At 41.5% G+C, this 20,038-nt stretch overlaps 1 protein-coding gene across 2 annotated transcripts in view; it reads right to left on the bottom strand.

The window, feature by feature from the left end:
- Positions 1-1,924: 1,924 nt before the first annotated feature.
- Positions 1,925-20,038, bottom strand: part of tox3 (TOX high mobility group box family member 3) — a 53,984-nt gene continuing 35,870 nt past the window's right edge. For both annotated transcript variants that reach the window (XM_041894280.2, XM_045210005.1), the window contains exons 3-7: positions 15,084-15,326; positions 5,753-6,013; positions 5,343-5,573; positions 4,591-4,671; positions 1,925-4,148 (exon numbers count right to left, since the gene is read on the bottom strand). In XM_041894280.2, the coding sequence (XP_041750214.2) occupies positions 3,279-4,148; positions 4,591-4,671; positions 5,343-5,573; positions 5,753-6,013; positions 15,084-15,326 (1,686 nt within the window). In that variant the 3' untranslated portion in view covers positions 1,925-3,278. The remainder of the gene's footprint in view (positions 4,149-4,590; positions 4,672-5,342; positions 5,574-5,752; positions 6,014-15,083; positions 15,327-20,038) is intronic.

Below are 20,038 nucleotides of genomic sequence, written 5' to 3' on the forward strand. Positions count from 1 at the left end.
TAACAAGAGAAAAACTGCTGATGCACAACCAAATGTCTAAATTGCAAATTGTGTATTCTACTATTCTAACATGTAACAGTAAGTTGAGACCTGGACTGAGTATTTTTTGTTGTGGAAATTGATCCGAGGGCCTTCAAAAGTTGCCCATCCCTGATATAGCCTAACATATGACTTATTGTTATGTTATGTTTGTTATCAAAACTGCCAAATTGTGAGGAGGGATAATTGATTATAAATATTGCACTAGCCTACTTCTGCAAATGTAGATAAATACACTGGTTATGATGTAGTGGAAATGCTTGCAGAAAACCTCAATGGAAGTCCACTGAAAGCAAGTGAAATATATTCAGCTAGGTCTTCAATCTAATCCAGTCAGTCCCCCAAAGAAGACTTACTCAACAGTTATCATTTAAAATGTATGTAGATGATGAAGACTACTAACAATGTTTTGAAAATAAATCTGTAACCTTTTAATTGAAGAGTCCCAAAACTCCCAACCCTGGCTGTGAGATATTTGTCCACACAGTGACCGCAGTGCTGTGGGGTTATGGAATAACAAGGAGCTCCATGCATTATTAATGAGGGCTCCGCCGTGAATCTGTTCAGAATAATATCAGCCATTTCGCCTCATTACTGTGTGTTTTTAAAGCATGTGTTTGGTCGCCATGGACACCCCACTCTACAACATTCTCTCTCACTCCTTCCCCCCACCTCCCTCCTCCCTCCCTCCATCCACCCCCTCCTATTGAGATTCAGGTCATGGATGGCACTTGCTGTTTTTAATTTTCATTTCATCATAAGCGCTTTTAGACTGTTGCCAGAGCTTATTTGCAGTTTTCCTGCGGACCTCTTCACTACTGCCTTCTGACAGGACAGATGCTGCAATTAATCACGCCGGGCGGCGAAATGGGCATCGTTGCTCCACACAGAGAGATGAAGAGCCAATCACTACACACTACAGCAACAGCAGCCAGCCCTCAAAACACGAATGCCTTTTCAAACTAACTAATTGAATACAAAGCCACAATTTGAAAATCAAATCAAGCGGAGGTATAAAATATGCATGTGATTTATTTCACTAATTATTTCCAGGTCCTTTCCAATTCGTTTCTAATAAATGCCCGTCCGACCTACGTAGTCCAGTGTCTTTGCTGCTCATTGTGGGTATATGATCATTACTGTTTGCTAGCCTTCCCTCCCCCACTCACTCACCATGTTGATGTAAGCTCAGAGCCCCCTGAGGATAGGCTATCTTAGAAATGAAGTAGTTCATATGTGGTGAAGAAAGAGTCAGAATCCAAAACATTTGTCAGTGAGAATGAGGACTGTTATTGAGACAAGCACCAGTTACATGCTGACCCTGTCCAGTCTCAACACTGTTTGTTTGACACAGTTACAATGGTTGGTACTCCATGTTGAAATCACAGAGAAACTTATACAAACTGTAATAATGTCAACATGAACAGTAGGTTTCATATCCCTGCATCGTTGTTATTATTATTATTATTGTTATTATTCTTATAGTATACGTCTTATTTACTCCATATAAAACATACAAATCTCTTTTTTTATAATTATCTTGAAATGATACTGAATACTTGAAATAATTTATATACATTATTTTTTTCCTTTACATTTTTCAATATCTAACAATAAGGAGACCTAATATCGTATAATTGATGGAATATCTCTGCTTGTGTTTTAATTTAATGGCCGAGCAAAACTCAAACTTTAAATTAAATGTCCTATTAAGAGCTCAAAAACAAGTTGAATTTTCATACTGAAATGCATTTATTCTATGGACAGTTTTCCAAAAGCAGTTGGATTTGTATCTGTAAGCAAAATACAAACAAATTAACTTGCTGCTATTATAACTAATAAAAAAGTATAAAAGAGCAGAAATGCACTACGTGATATAGCAATCCACAGGTCATTTTACCAATGTTTTAATTACAGCCTCACATATTAAAACTTTACAACAGGTGATATGAAAAATGTACAACTTTTCATCATGGATATATCACTACATCTGGCAAGAAAATACCTCAATTTCCTTTCAATTGGCTCTGACAGTGCAACAAAGTGTCTCTGCTACTTCTTCCGTTTACTTTTGATAAGTTCTGCAGTATCAAGGAGTACGTAGTGTAAAAATACATCAATCAATCATGAAACCATCAACCTTGATCCTGGAATTTGTAATTTACCATAAAATATCCCCTTTATCACACCAAATAAAAACATAATTTAATTGTTAAACATCTGAGGTAAAAACAAATACATAAGAGGAGGATTTTTTGGGAGTGCCAGTTTTATACACACTTTTTGAGCAAATGGGTATTTTACTGGAAAGAGGAGGTCCCCAACTCTACAAAACACTTACAGCAGGTTACATTTACAGTTTGATGACATATGATGACATAAATGATCTTATGGCAGTTTATGTCTCTGTCTGTCCATTCCTCCATTCCTCCATCCAGCAACCACCACAATCCCCCATCCCCAAGACATTTTTCAGTTCCCTTTTTCCTTAAGATATTGTCTCTTGCCTTCATGCCATAGGATGAATGCACTCAGATATCACATTGGCCTGAAATGCATGATGGTTTAATGGAGAATTTCCCGTAGGAAATGTGTTAAACAGTTACATCTGCAGGAATGTAGGGCAAGAGAAAAATGGGAAAAAGGTAGAAAGTCTCATAATATACTGGCCAGTGTGGAAACAAGTTTTATGTGTGGGTTACTGGTCTCCAGTATTGTACCTGTAAGTCATTCAGTTCAGGTGTTCTTCTCTGGGAGAGGTTAGAGCTGCAAAAAAATGCCTGTTGAAATCCATTCATTGTGTCCAGTAGTTGGGCTGAACTGACAACTTTGACCTCATAAATAAAGCTTTATCGTTAAATAAAAACAGGGCATTCCTTCCCCTGTGTGAGTCAGGTACACCAGTCTTTTCACAAATGTGCCCAAAGTCAGTTTTGAATTGACAATTGAGCGGAGAAAGACAAACAAACAAACAAACAATAAACAACCAATGGGCATTTGCCTACCGACTTTTCCTCATAGCGCAGCCTATTTTATAGACAAAATCCTGCTAAGGTATCTGCCCCTTTACATGTCTACGTAGGTATTCATATCCGTCTATAACAATGGACAAGTTCTTTGTAAAACATTCTAATTCTTACACACTTCTTAAGTGCAACTTAGAAAAGCAACGTGGAGATGATGCTTTTATTTCTATTCCTCTTCTTGGAGATAAGATAGATATCTTCCATTCATTTGGCTCAGTAGATGGAGACCTGGGACAGAACCTGGGCGTGGGCCTGGATCTGGGAGGGGTGTGGCTGCTGGGGGGCGGGCTGGGGGCTGCCCATGGAGGCGGAGCCCCCCACTGATTGGGGCGTGCTGGGTGAGTGCTGTGGTGGGGAACACTGAGACTGGTGCTGTTGCTGCTGATGTTGGAGATGCTGCTGCATCTGCTGCTGGTGGAGCTGCTGCATCTGCATCTGTTGGAGCTGCAGTTGTTGTTGCTGTATGTCATGCCTCTGCTGCTGCTGCTGCTGCTGTTGTTGTTGTTGTTGTTGTTGTTGCTGCTGCTGTTGCTGCATGTTGTGTTGCTGCAGCTGCTGCTGGAGGTGGTGCTGGAAATGCTGATGCTGCATCTGCTGCTGGATCTGCTGGTGGTGCATCTGCTGCTGCTGCATCTGGTGGTGCTGCAGGTGTTGCTGCATCTGCTGCTGCTGTGTCTGCTGCTGCTGCAGCTGCTGCATGTGCCCCCCCACGCCACCCTGCATGGGCGGGCTCATCTGGGACACGGCCGTGGGCTGGGCTCCAGCCACCATGGCCCCTCCTCCTCCACCACCACCTCCACCCATCTGGTTAAGCAGCTGGGACGGCACACCGTTGGGCATGTTCTGGTGTTGCACTGTCACCGAGGTCACGATCTGGTTGCCCCCCAGCCTCATCTGCAGCGGCTTGGGGGCGATGGCCCGCGGCATGCCGTTCTGGAGAGCCTGGGCCATGGAGGACATTGAGGACATGGACGGGTGCTGGGAGAGTGGCGAAGGCAGCATCAGACCTGGGGACAGGCTGGTGGAGGCCAGGGTCTGCTGGACTGAACGGATGGTCTGAGCCTCTGCCGATTCCTGGGCAGCCTGGAAGACAAAAACAACAGCATGTTAGATACAGACTAGGAATGGAGACTAGACTTAGAAAATAAATATGTTTATTTCGACAATAGCCTGAGGTAACAACATCAAGCTATAAAGCATCTTACTTTTCTAAGATTGCAATCTTGAAAAGATTCAGGATGTTGATGCAGCTCGTGCAAGAACATTTGAATATCTAAGTTTACAACTTGTCACAATCAAATTCAAATCAAATCAATGTTTATTTGTCACATGCACAGGATACAGCAGATATAAACGGTACAGTGAAATGCTTCCTTGCAAGCTCTCCTCAACAATGCAGTACAAATATCAATATCAATAATAATCAAGTCAAATCAAAAATATAACAAGTAAGTAATACAAAAGTAGGGGTCTTGGGCTTCTTCCCAGCACTTCTGTTGAGTGAAAAGTGAAAGCAGTGTCTCACCTTTGAAACCAGGCTGGCGCGGTAGGCAGCGAGGGCTTTTAAATATTCCTTTTTAGCAGCCTCTGTTTTGCTTTTATAGCCCTGTGATGACAAGATGGACAGGTGTGAACGACAGGTGACAAAGAAAGGATCACTCTGTAAAGAGATACAACTTCTAACTGCAGGCATAGGCAGCACAATATAACTGACTGAAAAGCCTTCTACTTTTGATGTCTATACTCATCGATATATTTCAGTAGCTCTCCACATATTGATTGGTAAAAGAGCGGGCGGGAGCAGTTATACAACCTGACTTTATTCATCCCCTTAGAGCAATTACTGCTAATTACTGATCATCATGCATTTGCTTCTCAATCAGATATAAAAGTCAAGGGCTCGTATTCACAAAGCATCTCAGAGTAGGAGTGCTCATTTAGGATCCGGTAAGTCTCCCCTGTCCTGTCCATATAATCGTATTCATTATGATCTAAAAGGCTAAACTGATTCTATATCAACACTCCTAGTCTAAGATGCTATGGTTGCGTTTACACAGGCAGCCCAATTCAGATTTGTTTTTCCACTAACTGGTATTTTGACCAATCACATCAGATCTTTTCACATCTTTTTCAGAGCTGATCTGATTGGTCAAAAGACCAATTAGTGAAAAAAAGATCAGAATTGGGCTGCCTGTGTAAACACAGCCTTTGTGAACGCAGACCCAGTGGTGTAAACGTCATAGTGTAGGACTGCTCTGACAGATAGTGATGGATTACCTGCTTCTGTTCCTCTCCCAAGCCATCCCACATGGAGGCCACTATCTTGGAAACCTCTCCGAAGGTGGCATTGGGGTTTTGACCCTTAATGGCGGCCTGTGTGTCTCTGAAGAACAGGGCGTAGGCTGAAACTGGCTTCTGGGGCTCGTTGGGGTCCTTCTTCTTCTTCTTCTTGGGGGTCTTGGGCTTCTTCCCAGCATCTGGTGCTGGGCGCTTCTCTCCTGCCATTACCTGTCATAAGAAGAGTGATTTTTACTAACACAACCACCCTCAACAAATGTATATGAATAATAAACAGTCACTGTGCTATTCAATCAGGTCTATTTCACACTAAAGTGAGCACAATCTTAGTGCAGCCTTCTTTCAAATGCTTTTATTGAAGGCCCTTTCATAGAGTTTTCCTTATTCACCCTATTGTCCTGGTCTTGGTCGTCCTCGTTGATGGAGCTGGAGGGTGAGGGCGTGGCCGACTTGCTGGCTGGCGGTGAGGGCGAAGTATGGGCGATTTTGGGTCCTGTCATGTTCAGGCCCAGCTGTGCACTGAGCTGGGACTGGTTGATGGTGGTCAGCTGGTTCCGGGACATCATACCATTGGGGTTGTTCATGCTGATGATGGATCTCATGACCATGGCAGGGTTAGGGGGGTACTGGCGGAGGTGGCCCTGCATGTTCTGAATCAGAGGAGAAAAAGAGAGAAAAGTCAGTAAATATGACAGCATCTTGTAAGAGACTGTACTGTATCTGTAGCCTGGTCCCAGATCTGTTTGTGCTATATAGCCATTTGTTTGGCATGACAACCAAATAGGAGTTGGCTATACAGCACAAACAGATATTGGACCAGAGCATAGCAGTAAAAAAATCTGGTCATCACATTCTTCCAGACGTCACATGACCACAATGCATCACATCACATGTTACATGGCCCTGGGTCTTTAACTTCTCCCATTATCAACCATGATGAATTATCTTGAAACCTGAGTCGCCATCTTGATCTGCCATTAATAGTTCACAACACTCTATTGTATGGAAATCTGTGGCACAGCTTTGACTCCCAGACCCTGGTGTATAATGGTCTGAGTTAGTACGCTTGAGATGGTTAGACTACATAACCTCAAATGCCAGGACAAAAAAAATTAAGATTGTGTAAGTCATGATTTGTATGCACAATGACTACCTCAAAGACATTTTGGATTGAATGCCCATGCAACAAATAAAAATGCTATACATTTCTGACATTTTGAAGGTTATAAACTTCCCCTGGCTGGCAGATGGGGGCACAAAACGATACCTCCTCCAGTATGTTTAGAGATGAAATGCTATCTGCTGGCAGGTTTCATAGATCATACTTTGACTGCCAAAGAGTGAAAATATATTTCTATATAATCAACTCTATAAATCAACTGGCTGAAGGGATACGATTAGAGTGTCATGGGCATTTTCTTCCTCTTTATACCATCCTGGGTATATCATACCATCAATACTATCTTCATATTTTCTAATATATTTTCCAGATAAAACATTATGGTTTTCAAAAGCTCTTTGTGTAGAGCGAGGGAGAGGTAGGTGTTTGATTGCACTGAGGATGGAATTACATGGCCTGCCATTCTCTCAGAGGGGAGAATGATCAGGGGTGCAGCGGAGCTGACAGGGAATAGTGAAAAATAACCGAACACAACAGAAATGTGATTTGTTTGGGAGGTGTGTGTATGTGTGTGTGTGTTTGAGTGTTCTCCCTGGCTAACATCCCATCTGGTATTCAGCAGCAGCACAAACTCCATCTCTCCCAACCTCAACACATCATATACCCACACACCTTGCTTTATTGAGAGAACCTTACAAAACCTGTCTTCAAAACAATATTCAAACAACTTCTCTGAACAGAAACATATCGAATTTACAATCCATTTGTCTCCCATCTTTCTCATATGCCATGTCTACTACTTATCATATAACAATCTACAAGGCAGAAATGTATTCAATATTTACATATACATAGAAATACTCCACCAGAGACAGAATAGAATACCATTTAAAGGCCTATTTTTCTGATGATGCAAACATGCAAACCATTCAATTCTCTCTTTGAATAAATGGTGAAATAAAACATGCCAACCATTAAATTCTCTCTTTGAATAAATAGTGACATAACCTAGAGCAATGGGAGAGCGATGTACTGTTGATTTACATACAGTAGTTTTAAAATGTCTCATGGTCACCTCCAGTAGTGAGCTACAGTATATGAGGGCTCTCAGAGTGACTCTCTGCTCATTGAGAACTTCACATATGAAACACACTGAGCTCATTAGCCATGACCATCTGTATAACAACACTTTTTCTACAGAATATCATAATAATGTAATATCACTTAGAGCAATGACACATTCTGCCATTTGTGTCACATGTTTAGTTTTCTTCATAACAGCTACGGCCCTGCCCTATTCAATGATAATTTGCCTTTCAAAATGTATCTTGTGTTTGCTAGCTTTAGTGATTGGCCTTTTCGTAAATGGGTTTGTGGTGAAATAGCTTATACTAGTTTTATAATCATATCACATAACCCAGCTTGCTATACTGACTACAGCGGTATAATAATATAAACTGGACTGGTGGCTATAAATACATCTACAGCTCTTTACAGCTCACAACTATTTACATAAAAGAGTGAGTGATTAATGTAATTTATATTTTTAAAAAATGATATATTTGCTATGTAACTACGGTGTAAAAAAAAAAGTACCATGTATTTAAAATGTTTTGAATATATATATATATACAGTTGAAGTCGGAAGTTTACATACACCTTAGCCAAATACATTTAAACTCCGTTTTCACAATTCCTGACATTTAATCCTAGTAAAAATTCCCTGTCTTAGGTCAGTTTGGATCACCACTTTATTTTAAGAACGTGCAATGTCAGAATAATAGTAGAGAGAATTATTTATTTCAGTTTTTTTTCTTTCATCACATTACTAGTGGGTCAGAAGTTTACATACACTCAATTAGTATTTGGTAGCATTGCCTTTAAATTGTTTAACTTGGGTCAAATGTTTCGGGTAGCCTTCCACAAGATTCCCACAATAAGTTGGGTGAATTTTAGCCCATTCCTCCTGACAGAGGTGGTGTAACTGAATCCGGTTTGTAGGCCTCCTTGCTCGCACATGCTTTTTCCGTTCTGCCCACACATTTTCTATAGGATTGAGGTCAGGGCTTTGTGATGGCCACTCCAATACCTTGACTTTGTTGTCCTTAAGCCATTTTGCCACAACTTCTGAAGTATGCTTGGGGTCATTGTCCATTTGGAAGACCCAATTGCGACCAAGCTTTAACTTCCTGACTGATGTCTTGAGATGTTGCTTCAATATATCCACATAATTTTCCTTCCTCATGATGCCATTTTGTGAAGTGCACCAGTCCCTCCTGCAGCAAAGCACCCCCACAGCATGATGCTGCCACCCCTGTGCTTCACGGTTGGGATGGTGTTCTTCGGCTTGCAAGCTACCCCCTTTTTCCTCCAAACATAACGATGGTCATTATGGCCAAACAGTTCTATTTTGGTTTCATCAGACCAGAGGACATTTCTCCAAAAAGTACGATCTTTGTCCCCATGTGCAGTTGCAAACCGTAGTCTGACCTTTTTATGGCGGTTTTGGAGCAGTGGCTTCTTCCTTGCTGAGTGGCCTTTCAGGTTATGTCGTTATGGCGATATAGGACTAGTTTTACTATGGATATAGATACTTTTGTACCTGTTTCCTCCAGCATCTTCACAAGGTTCTTTGCTGTTGTTCTGGGATTGATTTGCACTTTTCGCACCAAAGTACGTTCATCTCTAGGAGACAGAACGCGTCTCCTTCCTGAGCGGTATGACGGCTGCGTGGTCCCATGGTGTTTATACTTGCGTACTATTGTTTGTACAGATGAATGTGGTACCCTCAGGCGTTTGGAAATTGTTCCCAAGGATGAACCTTTCTGAGGTTTTGGCTGATTTCTTTTGATTTTCCCATGATGTCAAGCGAAGAGGCACTGAGTTTGAAGGTAGGCCTTGAAATACATCCACAGGTACACCTCCAATTTACTCAAATGATGTCAATTAGCCTATCAGAAGCTTCTAAAGCCATGACATCTTTTTCTGGAATTTTCCAAGCTGTTTAAAGGCACAGTCAACTTAGTGTATGTAAACTTCTGACCCACTGGAATTGTGATACAGTGAATTATAAGTGAAATAATCTGTCTGTAAACAATTGTTGGAAAAATTACTTGTGTCATGTCCTAAGTGACTTGCCAAAACTGTAGTTTGTTAACAAGAAATTTGTGGAGTGGTTGAAAAACGAGTTTTAATGACTCCAACCTACGTGTATGTAAACTTCTGACTTCAACTGTATATATATATATATATATATATATATATATATATAACAAAAAAACTGTAAAAACCCAAATGTAAAACAAAGTTACTTTTGTCCTCCGAAGAGGACAAAAGTAAATCATAATAAAAAATATATAAAACAATAAGAGAGTGATTATAGAGTAGAAGAACATACCCTTTCTTAGGCCTAATGTGAACAAATCTATGTTATCCATGCTATCAAAACACCCCTGAATAATACTAGTCCCTGAGAAAGGAAATACATCATTTCTAGCTACAGTGGCCGTGATTGTAATGTGTGAATCTGCAACAAGTCTGTTTATTTATGTCCTTCTCTCCTCTCATTTGCATTTTAATTGGAATATTGGCAGCGTCCCAAATGGCACCCTATTCTTTATATAGTGCACTACTTTTGACCAGGGCCCATAGTGCACTATGTAGGGAATAGGGTGCCTTTGGGATGCAGATATTGTCTGCAGTCACAGCAGACATCTAAGAAGATAGCTTGATAGTCATCATAAATCTGTAAATAAGTCCTTATCTCGAATGCACAGTGGCCAGATGTGACAAGCCAACCCCTTCTCTTCTCTCCCCTATCAGGCTCCATCCAACTAGCGTGCGTGTGCATGTGAGGTGTGTGTGTGTATGTGTGTGTGTGTGTGTGTGTGTGTGTGTGTGTGTATGTGTGTGTTTGTATACATGGACATGTGTGTCAAACACAAGTAAACCCAGAGTCTATGCAATCTACTCTCCAATCAATAAGGCTTTGTGATGGAAATATTGAGATGGAGTCTCTCAACATCTATGCCTTTTAAAAAACCTCAAGCTCAAGGAGCCAGCAGCAAAATGATACACAGCAAGTCATGTGTACCTGTCAAGCCGTCACAAGCATATTGGCTTGTTTGATAGAAGGTTGTTGGCTTTGACTACACATCCTATCCTCTCCCCTGCATCAAAGCATCCCAACAACTATGTATAAGATGCAATAAAAACCCCAACAATAGCCGAGACCCTTCCACAACACACTGGCTAATAAACATAGCAGCTGGACTGAAAATGCAATATTACTCATTCAGAAGTACCAGAGATAAAAATCTCAATAGCAGCGATGTCAATGAAAAGAGCCTTGGGTCTGTTCTTGAAGATATTGGAATCAGAATTTGGGGAGGTGGGGAATTTATTACCAGTGGCACTGTGTGAGCCGTAACAGGCTGAAAAGAATGTTAACAAGTTCAATTTCCATTCAATCAACGACAGAGGCTCTTGGAAATGTTCCATTGCAGAAGAGGGGTAAAATCATCTATATGGTAATTATAAGGATGAATCCCCCAGTAACTTTCGCCAGCATGAAAGGTCAGTCCTATTAAAGATAGTTTATCAGTCCTCTGCACATAGTCCTTTACTGCATGTGCTTTTAAACGGGAACATCTTATTTTTTTACTCCTCCCTTTTCGGCTACCTGGCCGCAGAACCTTGGTGCTTAAGCCAAATGAGAAAAATGGAATTTAGAATGCTGGTAAAGGCTATAATAGCATGAAGATAAATAGTTTTTCTACTCCTCTGTCTCTGGCTTTAACACACCTCACGTTATACTGCTGTGCTTGTACACAGTCACAGTCCGTCCACTGACTAACCCCTCTCCATCCAACCCCCCAGCCCAAACACAAATTCTTCCCTTCCACACCCCCATTTTACCTCGCCATGAAGGGTTACACATCCTCTCCCCCTTCCTTCGCTCCCCCACAATTAATGCCCCGCCCAAAACCCTTCCTTCCCCCATTTCTCCCGGTGCACTGTGGGTATTTAAAACTTGTTCAACATGATATCATTTAATTTCAAACGCTGGCTGCCTGAGAAAACTAAATTACAGAATCAATCATACAGAAGGTCAGGTTGAGACTTCATTACAAGTATTGCAGGCCTGCATGAATATATTTCATTTCTGACTGACCCGATATGTCACAACATCTGTCTGGCTGAAAGTAGAAAGAGAAAAGAAACAGGGCGAAGAAAAAAATGACAAAAAAAATCCACTCTGAAATTGATGTACAACTGATGTCAGTGCTACTCAGCTTGGAAGGAAGATAAGAGAGTGTAAAAAAAAACATGGTTTCTGCAACACTGGTCATATTTTCCATTTTATTCAAGACACAGTGGTTTGTGACGGGTCAGAATCTAGGGGATTACATTCATAGACTATCTGTACACTATCAGGGTGTAATTAACTGTACTGTACATACAATCAGCTACAAATACCCAGGTCAGACCCAATTGCATGGCATTGCTGGGTGTTGGCAATAGAGCAAAACAACTGTGGTTGAATGTACTAGTCTAGCTGGCTAAATGTTTGTGTGTAGTAAGTCATTTGGGTAAACGTAGCTCAAATGATGCAGATTAGATTTCTACTGACTAGACTTTGGCCAATAGTCAGTATGTATTCATGTAAATACAATATACATGCATCTCTGCATCAACTTTGGGCAACAAACCAAGAAAAATACATTTTACTCCATATTAATTTATATTCAAGCGGGATATTTGGGCTATTTCTAACCCAATTATAAAGATATGACATACAGAAGGGATATTCATGCTTTTACTTTCTTACAAGGGAGGAAAAACGGGAAAAGTCTAATTCTGTGCAAAGATACAGTAGAGAACATAGGGAGGTTTTCAGAAATAGCACCCAGAGGCCTGTGCAGTGCATCAGAGAGAGAGCGAGAGAGAGAGAGAGCGAGAGCGAGAGCGAGAGCGAGAGAGAGAGAGAGAGAGAGAGAGAGAGAGAGAGAGAGAGAGAGAGAGAGAGAGAGAGAGAGAGAGAGAGAGAGAGAGAGAGAGAGAGAGAGAGAGAGAGAATGAAGGGAGCTCTAAATAAATAGATACTGGCAGCTCCACCTCCAATAGTATTTGGCACTATTGAGAGAGACCAAATCACAAATCAGGAGGACACATGCTACGACACAAAAATGAGAGTCAGAAGCTTGTTAGGAGAGCAGATTAAATAAATAATGACTTGCTTTCTGCCAGCCGTTTCTGACTGTCTGCAGCCCACAGAAATTGATTTGTCTTTGTAGAACCATAGCATCTGTGGACAATTTGCAAGACATACGCGGAGCATTAGGGGAAAGGAATAAGTGGAACACTTGGCAGAGCAACTACATGGAGGGGATGTTTGAAAATAGTACAGGTACATTGAACACCCATTGGTTTGGTTTTTCTTTCATGGTGGTGAAGCGAGACGCTATCACAGTTACGAATTACCCACTGCCACAGAGCTAAGAGAACAGAGAAAAACTATTTGGGGAATATGAAAACTGTGACTCGTTGGGAAATGTACTTGCAATGGTTTATTTGCATTTGTATGTCCTTGCAGACGTTTCAAATAAGAGATACACAACAGTGTAGTGTTCGTAATGTTGTCCCCCAATGTCATTCCACTGAGAAAATGAACCTAAAATGTAGTAACACTTTTATAAACACTATATAGTTAATTAAAATAGTTACTTCCCTCAACCCTTTTCTTTCAAATCTCAAACCAAAGACAATGGCATAAATCAATGTAATTTCACTGCATTGTCTCTGTGTTCAGGACTTTTGGGGATCAATCTCATATTCAGAACAAAATGGAGTTCACGGTCGGTCTGCCTTTCTGCCTTTCTGTCTGTGGTACAATGTTTTCTGAGTGATAAAGGAGCAGAGCAGTGTGCAACAGTCTCCCAGTGACAATGCCACGAGGCAAAGGAGCAGAAACCTCACATTCTTTCCCTGTAGTTTTAATAGAGTCTCCTCACAATCAGAGACATGAGCCATGCAAATGGTGTTAAAAGGGGAATAATGTTGGAGAATCAAATCTAATCCTCTACCAAGTCGTGAGAACAGTCAGGACCGTAATTGTGTCAAGGTTCCGTTTCTTCTCCAGATGTAAAAAAGCTTAACTGACCATGAAATGAAAATTCTTTAGGCAAAAGCCTTCCGGGGCTCGCTTATGCAGCACAGATATTTTAAGAGCTGCAATTATTTTACATGCCAGCAGCATGGAAGGGAGGAAAAAAGGCTATAAAATGTTATAGTGCCTGCCCATATCGGAATGTAAATAAATATTCTGTAATATCATATGCGATTCACCATATGTGTGTGGGTTAAAAGGGGGGGGGGGGGGTCTGAAATACATTTTTACATAGCTAAAATGATCATTATATTTTTGCAGTTCACCAAAGAAAACACAGCATCAATATCATCATCTCTCTGCTTATAATGTTTTTTCGCTTCCATATTTTCTTCCTAAATTAATCCCATATTACTGTAATAGTGTCAATGGAGTGACATTTCCATGTTTCCTCCTCAATGCATTTAATCCTCAATGGCATTTAAGAATTATTTTTCTATCAACAATTTTTGAATCTATAACATAGAACTCTATCAACATAAAGAAACTGATTACCGGGTTCCGGAACCATTCCACATTCTCTCATCCACATCAATGGACAGGAAGGCTAAGCTGGAGATCCATTCATTGACTCCCTTTCTAAGTACTCACACTGAAAGGTTAATTCTAGTAGCATCGTGTTATTTAACCAAATAGAAAACCTGGGATTCTGAACTCAAACAAAGCTCTTTCTGTCAGTTGACTGAGTGCATTCAGGCTCTGAACATAACAGCATGTAGATAAAGGCCTGGAAACACATAATGCGACAGTGGAGGGGACAGGACAGAACAGAATGACGCATCAGCATCTACAGGACAGGATTTCTGGAACCAACATACATAATACTGTATATGGACCCATGAAACAGTGGCACTTTTTGGGGACCCACTTTAATCACTCCCAGGAGGGGAAAAAATACATTGTGCTATCATACCCATGATCCATTAATATATATTCCTATTACAAAGAAGGTTATTTTTGTAGGCTTTGTTTTTCCTTTATAAACCCAAACATTCAGTATTTACATACTGTGACCATTGTCTAGCTAGCATTGTGATACTATTCCATCCTCCAGCTTTATAAACGGGGCCAGATGCTGTGCCAGATGCAGTAACAACTGGAGGTGTGCACTGAGTGCAGAGAAGGTTACTCTATGGCCTAATAAAGGGTAAGGTATTCTCCTGGTACTCAGATCATACTGTAATGGTCACATGGGCTCTCCTGACCTGTTTATATGACAGCACCTTGATCCTGTACCCAAGTGTTGGTGCTTGGTACTCTATTTTCTCTGTACATGAACAAATCTGTCAGATTGACACCTTATGCACGCCCTCCCCTATAATTATTGAAGAGGTACATGACCCAATAGCACCTTGTACTTGGTGCTTATGCATATGACTGTAGTATCTATTAAACCCCTTTACCCTAAGTGTTGGTTCAGTCTAGTACTCACCAATGGCAGGCCGTTGATGCTGGAGAGCCCCTCCTGGTCCATGAGGTTGCGTGAGATGGTGATGGAGGGCAGCTCCAGGCTCTGAGGGGGGAACTGGGGGGTGAAGGGTCCCCTGTGCTGGAGCGGGTGCCCCGGGAAGGGGGAGTCCACGTCCGATAGGCCCAGGCCAGACTCTGTCTCTGGAGGAGGGGTGATGGGAGGGATCTCAAACTCCTCGTCTCCCAGGCTGGGGGTGTGGAATGTCTAGAGAGGAGATAGGGAGAGGGAAGAACACGGTCATTTCATTGGATTCATGTTCACGAATCAATACAGTTCATGTGTACTGTATAGGAAACTAGTAGTGAAAGTTGGCTGAGCGAGAAAAAGGAAGGAAAAGCACACTGTCACATCAATGGATTAATTGATGATCAGTGTATGTGTACTGTAGCTAGAGGCTTAGATACTTTATAGCAACATTTAGCTAAAATTATCTACAGATGTAGGATCTTAATTTGAGCCAATTTGCTACAGCAGGAAAATAGTCCTGCAGCAACAGGAAATGTAAATTATTATGTGGATTATAATTAATGGAAAAATTGGCACATCCAATGTATCAGGTGCAGGACAGAAGAACGTATCAAAGAAAAAAGAAATGTCTGCAACTCTGGTATGATCCCAATGATCATGTTACATATTCTGTTTTTCCTTTGATTATAATTAATGGACATTTTTGTAGGGGTTGATAAATTTTTCGTAAGGGAAAATCTACTCTGAAAGTGTAAATTACAAACTTCTGAATCCTTTTTAAACCTCAAATACACAACACATTTAACATTTCCTGTTCAAATTAAGATCCTACATCTGTAACATGATCAACTTATCTCTCATACCTGCATGAAGCATTCCTTTTAGGGATTTATTGTTTAAAGGAGTAGACGTGGAGTGGAGTGGTACTGACACTTGTCTATAACCATACATAGATGTAACATTTCTTAAAACCCATTAAAGTCCACTCTGAGCAAAGTACTGAGGGAAGAGGGGAAAACAGCAAATGCAAAAAAGCAAAGAAATCATGAGAGAGGAGAGGATACATGATAAAAGCCCCTTAATCTTAGGGATGGAAGATGTTGGGTCTGAAGTGATGAGAAAATACATGTCACAGAGAGATGAGTTTAAAGAAAATGTTCAGAGAAATATTACGCTTGGCCAGAAGTGTTTCTCTTTGTTCCCCTTGCTTGAACCCTTAAATCTGCTCATCAAACAGTCTAATCCCTCAGCCTGCAGAATTCAAGCTTTTGGTCACACGTAATTAGCTTATTTGGATTCTTGGAGATAGTACGGACTGCTCTGCTCACCTACTGCTGGTCTTGTCTTCATCGGCACATTCCTTAAGCCACTCTGTAAAAGGCCAACGTATTCACATAGCGACCCACAATGACCACATCTGAGTTACATGCATATAAGACGCGCCACAATTGGATACAGCCACTACTAGCACGGCAGTCAAGTCTCTTTCCTCAATATCAAAGGTCTTAAGTCGAGTTGAAAAACGTCTTTCTGTTAGCTTTAGGTCAGTGTGTTGATATCAGTGTTAATACACTTTTTACCACGACAAGCTTAGATGGGAGGCAGAACAGAAGTCCATCAGCCTCTCTCTCTCTCTCTCTCTCTCTCTCTCTCTCTCTCTCTCTCTCTCTCTCTCTCTCTCTCTCTCTCTCTCTCTCTAACAGGCAATGAAAAAACCTAAGGCAGTGGCAGCAGAGGGAATATGCCAGCCTAGTCCTTGATTAGAGAGTATTAATGTTTCTGTTGCTTGCTTTAGCACACAGACACTTGAAACTAATTCACTGCATACTCAGGGCAGCTGTCTTGACAAGCACTGATGAATTCCAGAGGCAGAGACAGCTAATAGAGTTTTATTTTCCTGTTCCCCTAGTTTCAGACCACTTTTAAACTTTCTGATGCTTGTTTCACAGCTGTTCAATTAGTTCTTTCTGAAAGAGCCACTGCATGTTCATCACAGCTCTGGACTCTGGCTTAAGGCTTCCTCATGCTTCGGTTCGGCTGGTGCCTAGCAGAACTCAGCTAGGCGAACCAAACTAGTGTGCTCGCATACCTTCAATAGTACTAGTTAGTCCACCTTGAGACTCCGTAGCCAGTATACACTTCCTCAAAATAGTCAGAATTAATCTAAGATAACTAAAAAAATCTGTCATTAATTTTGATGTTTTTGCCGAGGAGATCATAGTCGCGCAATTCTACATCTAACTAGGTTGTTTGGTTTAGTATTTCTCAAGTGAACATAATGTGCATGAAAACCAGTCGTCTATCGTTGAATGACAACAAACACTTAATTGAACAATCCCTACTGTTGACCAATCACAGACGAAGGGGCATAGTTTCGGCTTGCCTCGAGGAAAAATGTTGTGTGTATTAACAGCTGAAAAAACCCTTGCCGAAGGCCAAAACAAAGAAATGTGTCACAAAATGTCATCATAATATATGCACAAACTGTTCCGAACTGTTTCGGTTGGGAAGCATGCGGACGCCTTTATACTCTCTTAGAAAAATGGGTTCCAAAAGTGTTCTTTGGCTGTCCCCATTGGAGAAACCTTTTTGGTTCCAGGGAGAAGCCTTTTTGGTTCCACGTAGAACCCTTTTGGGTTCCATGTAGAACCCTCTGTGGAAAAGGTCCTACAGGGAACCCAAAAGTGTTCTCCTATGGGGACAGCCAAAGAACCGTTTTAGTTTAGCTCCTTTTTTTCTACGAGTGTATAGAAGATCAGGATAAATTACAGAAAGCTTTAAACTGAAACCATTTACTGTGCTCTACTCTACTACTGCCATCTTATTTCATGTTAACTCCACTGAAAAAGCACAGGAACATGTTTTGTCTCCATGCCTAACAATGAAAACACAAAGTGTTTAAAACATAAATACTTTAAAAAGGGAACTGTCATGACTCAACGGTGTAGAGCTACAGCCAGGGACACATGGCAGTGATCAAGAGAGAACATCATCATCACAGGCTTCATTACCAATCTGAACCTGTCATTAGAAAAGAATGATGTGCAGTATAAAGAGCCTCTCTGTTTGTTTGGCTGGTTTCACAGGCCTCAGAAGGATACTTTAGGGTTTAAGGGGAGGAAAAAAGGCCATCACCATTACATTCATTTGTATGACTCTCTGATCTTTTCATATGGGTACGACTTGCCAAGATCTGTGTGGAAGGCTGATGCATTGTGGCCTGAATTATAGTGGCAAGCAGGAGGAGGTTTGAGACAGCCTTCCCTTAGATGAAGGTGAGCTAAGGTGAGTTCCATTTTTATAGTAAAACAGAGCAAATGTGACTGTGACCTTTAAGATAAACAGACCTGCCCCTGGAGGGCAGGAATAGAGGAATGTTTTTATTTTATTTAAAAAGTTTCTGCTAAATAGTGTAATGGAGGGAGGGAGGGAGGGAGGGAGGGAAGGAGAGGTGGAGGGAGAGAGGAAGTGCGATCGCTATCAACGGCTGTGGTTGTGTGCCTCGTCTCCCATCCTTAATGATGATCCAAATTAACATCTGCACGAGTGGGGAGCTGAAAATTGAGACATTAAGTTAGCTAAGGCTCGTCTGGGGTACGGAGGGAGTGTGTCAGCTGTCAGTGTAGGGCAGGCCTCTCTTCCTCAGGGACGAGGTGCCAGACTAGGAGTGCCTGTCTGCCTGGCTGCCTGGCTGGATGGATGGCTGGTGGAGCCCAGAGAGTAACACACTGTTACAGCGTTGCAGCACACTGCCTGGTGTCACTTCACATAAGGCCTGGCTAATTCTGCACCAGGAGCAGCTTAGAGGGGCTCTGATCTCAGATTAAGAGATGCACAATCAACTTCCTTCACATCAGCAGCCTGGTTATCCATTTAAATTGTTCTGAAAGCTCAGCACAGCCAAGTGCCAAGCAAGCCAGATGCTGGCTCCATGTTTGTGTGTGTGTCCATGTCGGTCACTGTGAATGTGTGTTGTGTCTGTTATGTGTAATGTGTGCGTGCGTGTGCATGTGTGACGGGTCGTTCCATGGGCAGGCGTAGGGTCCGATGGCATAGGGGGCAGAGCAGGGCTTGTAAGAGGAGCTGAGGCCAGACCAGATTAATCCAGCATGTCTGGGCAGATGTGCAGGGAATCTCCCAGGCAGCCACAGAGCCCCAGTGCTGTATGATGTAGTGTGTTGTTAATACACAGCTAGCATTACGTGCCTGGTGAAAAGGCCTTTAGGTTTATGACAAACACATTGGCTCGCTGCTAAAGTGTTGACTATTGGAGCTAACAGGCAAGGATTATGGAAATGTTCAGGAAAAGCATGAGACGATTAATGCTTGAGTTTCAGATGCTTCTGATCTGATGTGCTTTCTGTGAACCATCCAGGACTCCCATCTATCTCATATTGCATCTATCTAGAACCAGTATGGTGTTCTCACTCCCAATATCGAAGACAGCAGCAAGAAAAAGCTTTTGAGGCAATATCTCCAGCCTTTCAATAAACTTCTGTAATCCAATTCACTGATGCAATAACCAAGACTTGTTAAAGGCAGAGCCATGCAATTACTGAATATAATAGGCCCCGGGATCAATAGAGCCAGGATTGAGACTCCAGTTTCCAATATCTAGAGAGGCACAGGAGCATAAAGCTACTCAAATGATAACATCACGGTGGGCCAGCAATCAACATTTCAAATTTGTAACTATCTCGAATCCATTTCTACATAGATCATTACTCTTGTCTAATTTGATTGGAAGGGAGAAGTGATACCCACCGCTGAGTGGAATTGAATCCCGTTGTGCAGTATCATACTCTCTAAGGAGAGCAGTCAAGCCTCCCTGTTTGGATGTGTGTTTTAACAGGAGCACACCAAGGTCATATCTGTAAGTGCAGAAGGTAATAACACACCAGCCATCTACAGTAAATATCCAATATTATTTTATCTGTTGCATAAGACGT

This window comes from Coregonus clupeaformis, chromosome 32 (genome assembly GCF_020615455.1).
Source record: "Coregonus clupeaformis isolate EN_2021a chromosome 32, ASM2061545v1, whole genome shotgun sequence".
NCBI classification, from domain to species: Eukaryota; Metazoa; Chordata; class Actinopteri; order Salmoniformes; family Salmonidae; genus Coregonus; species Coregonus clupeaformis.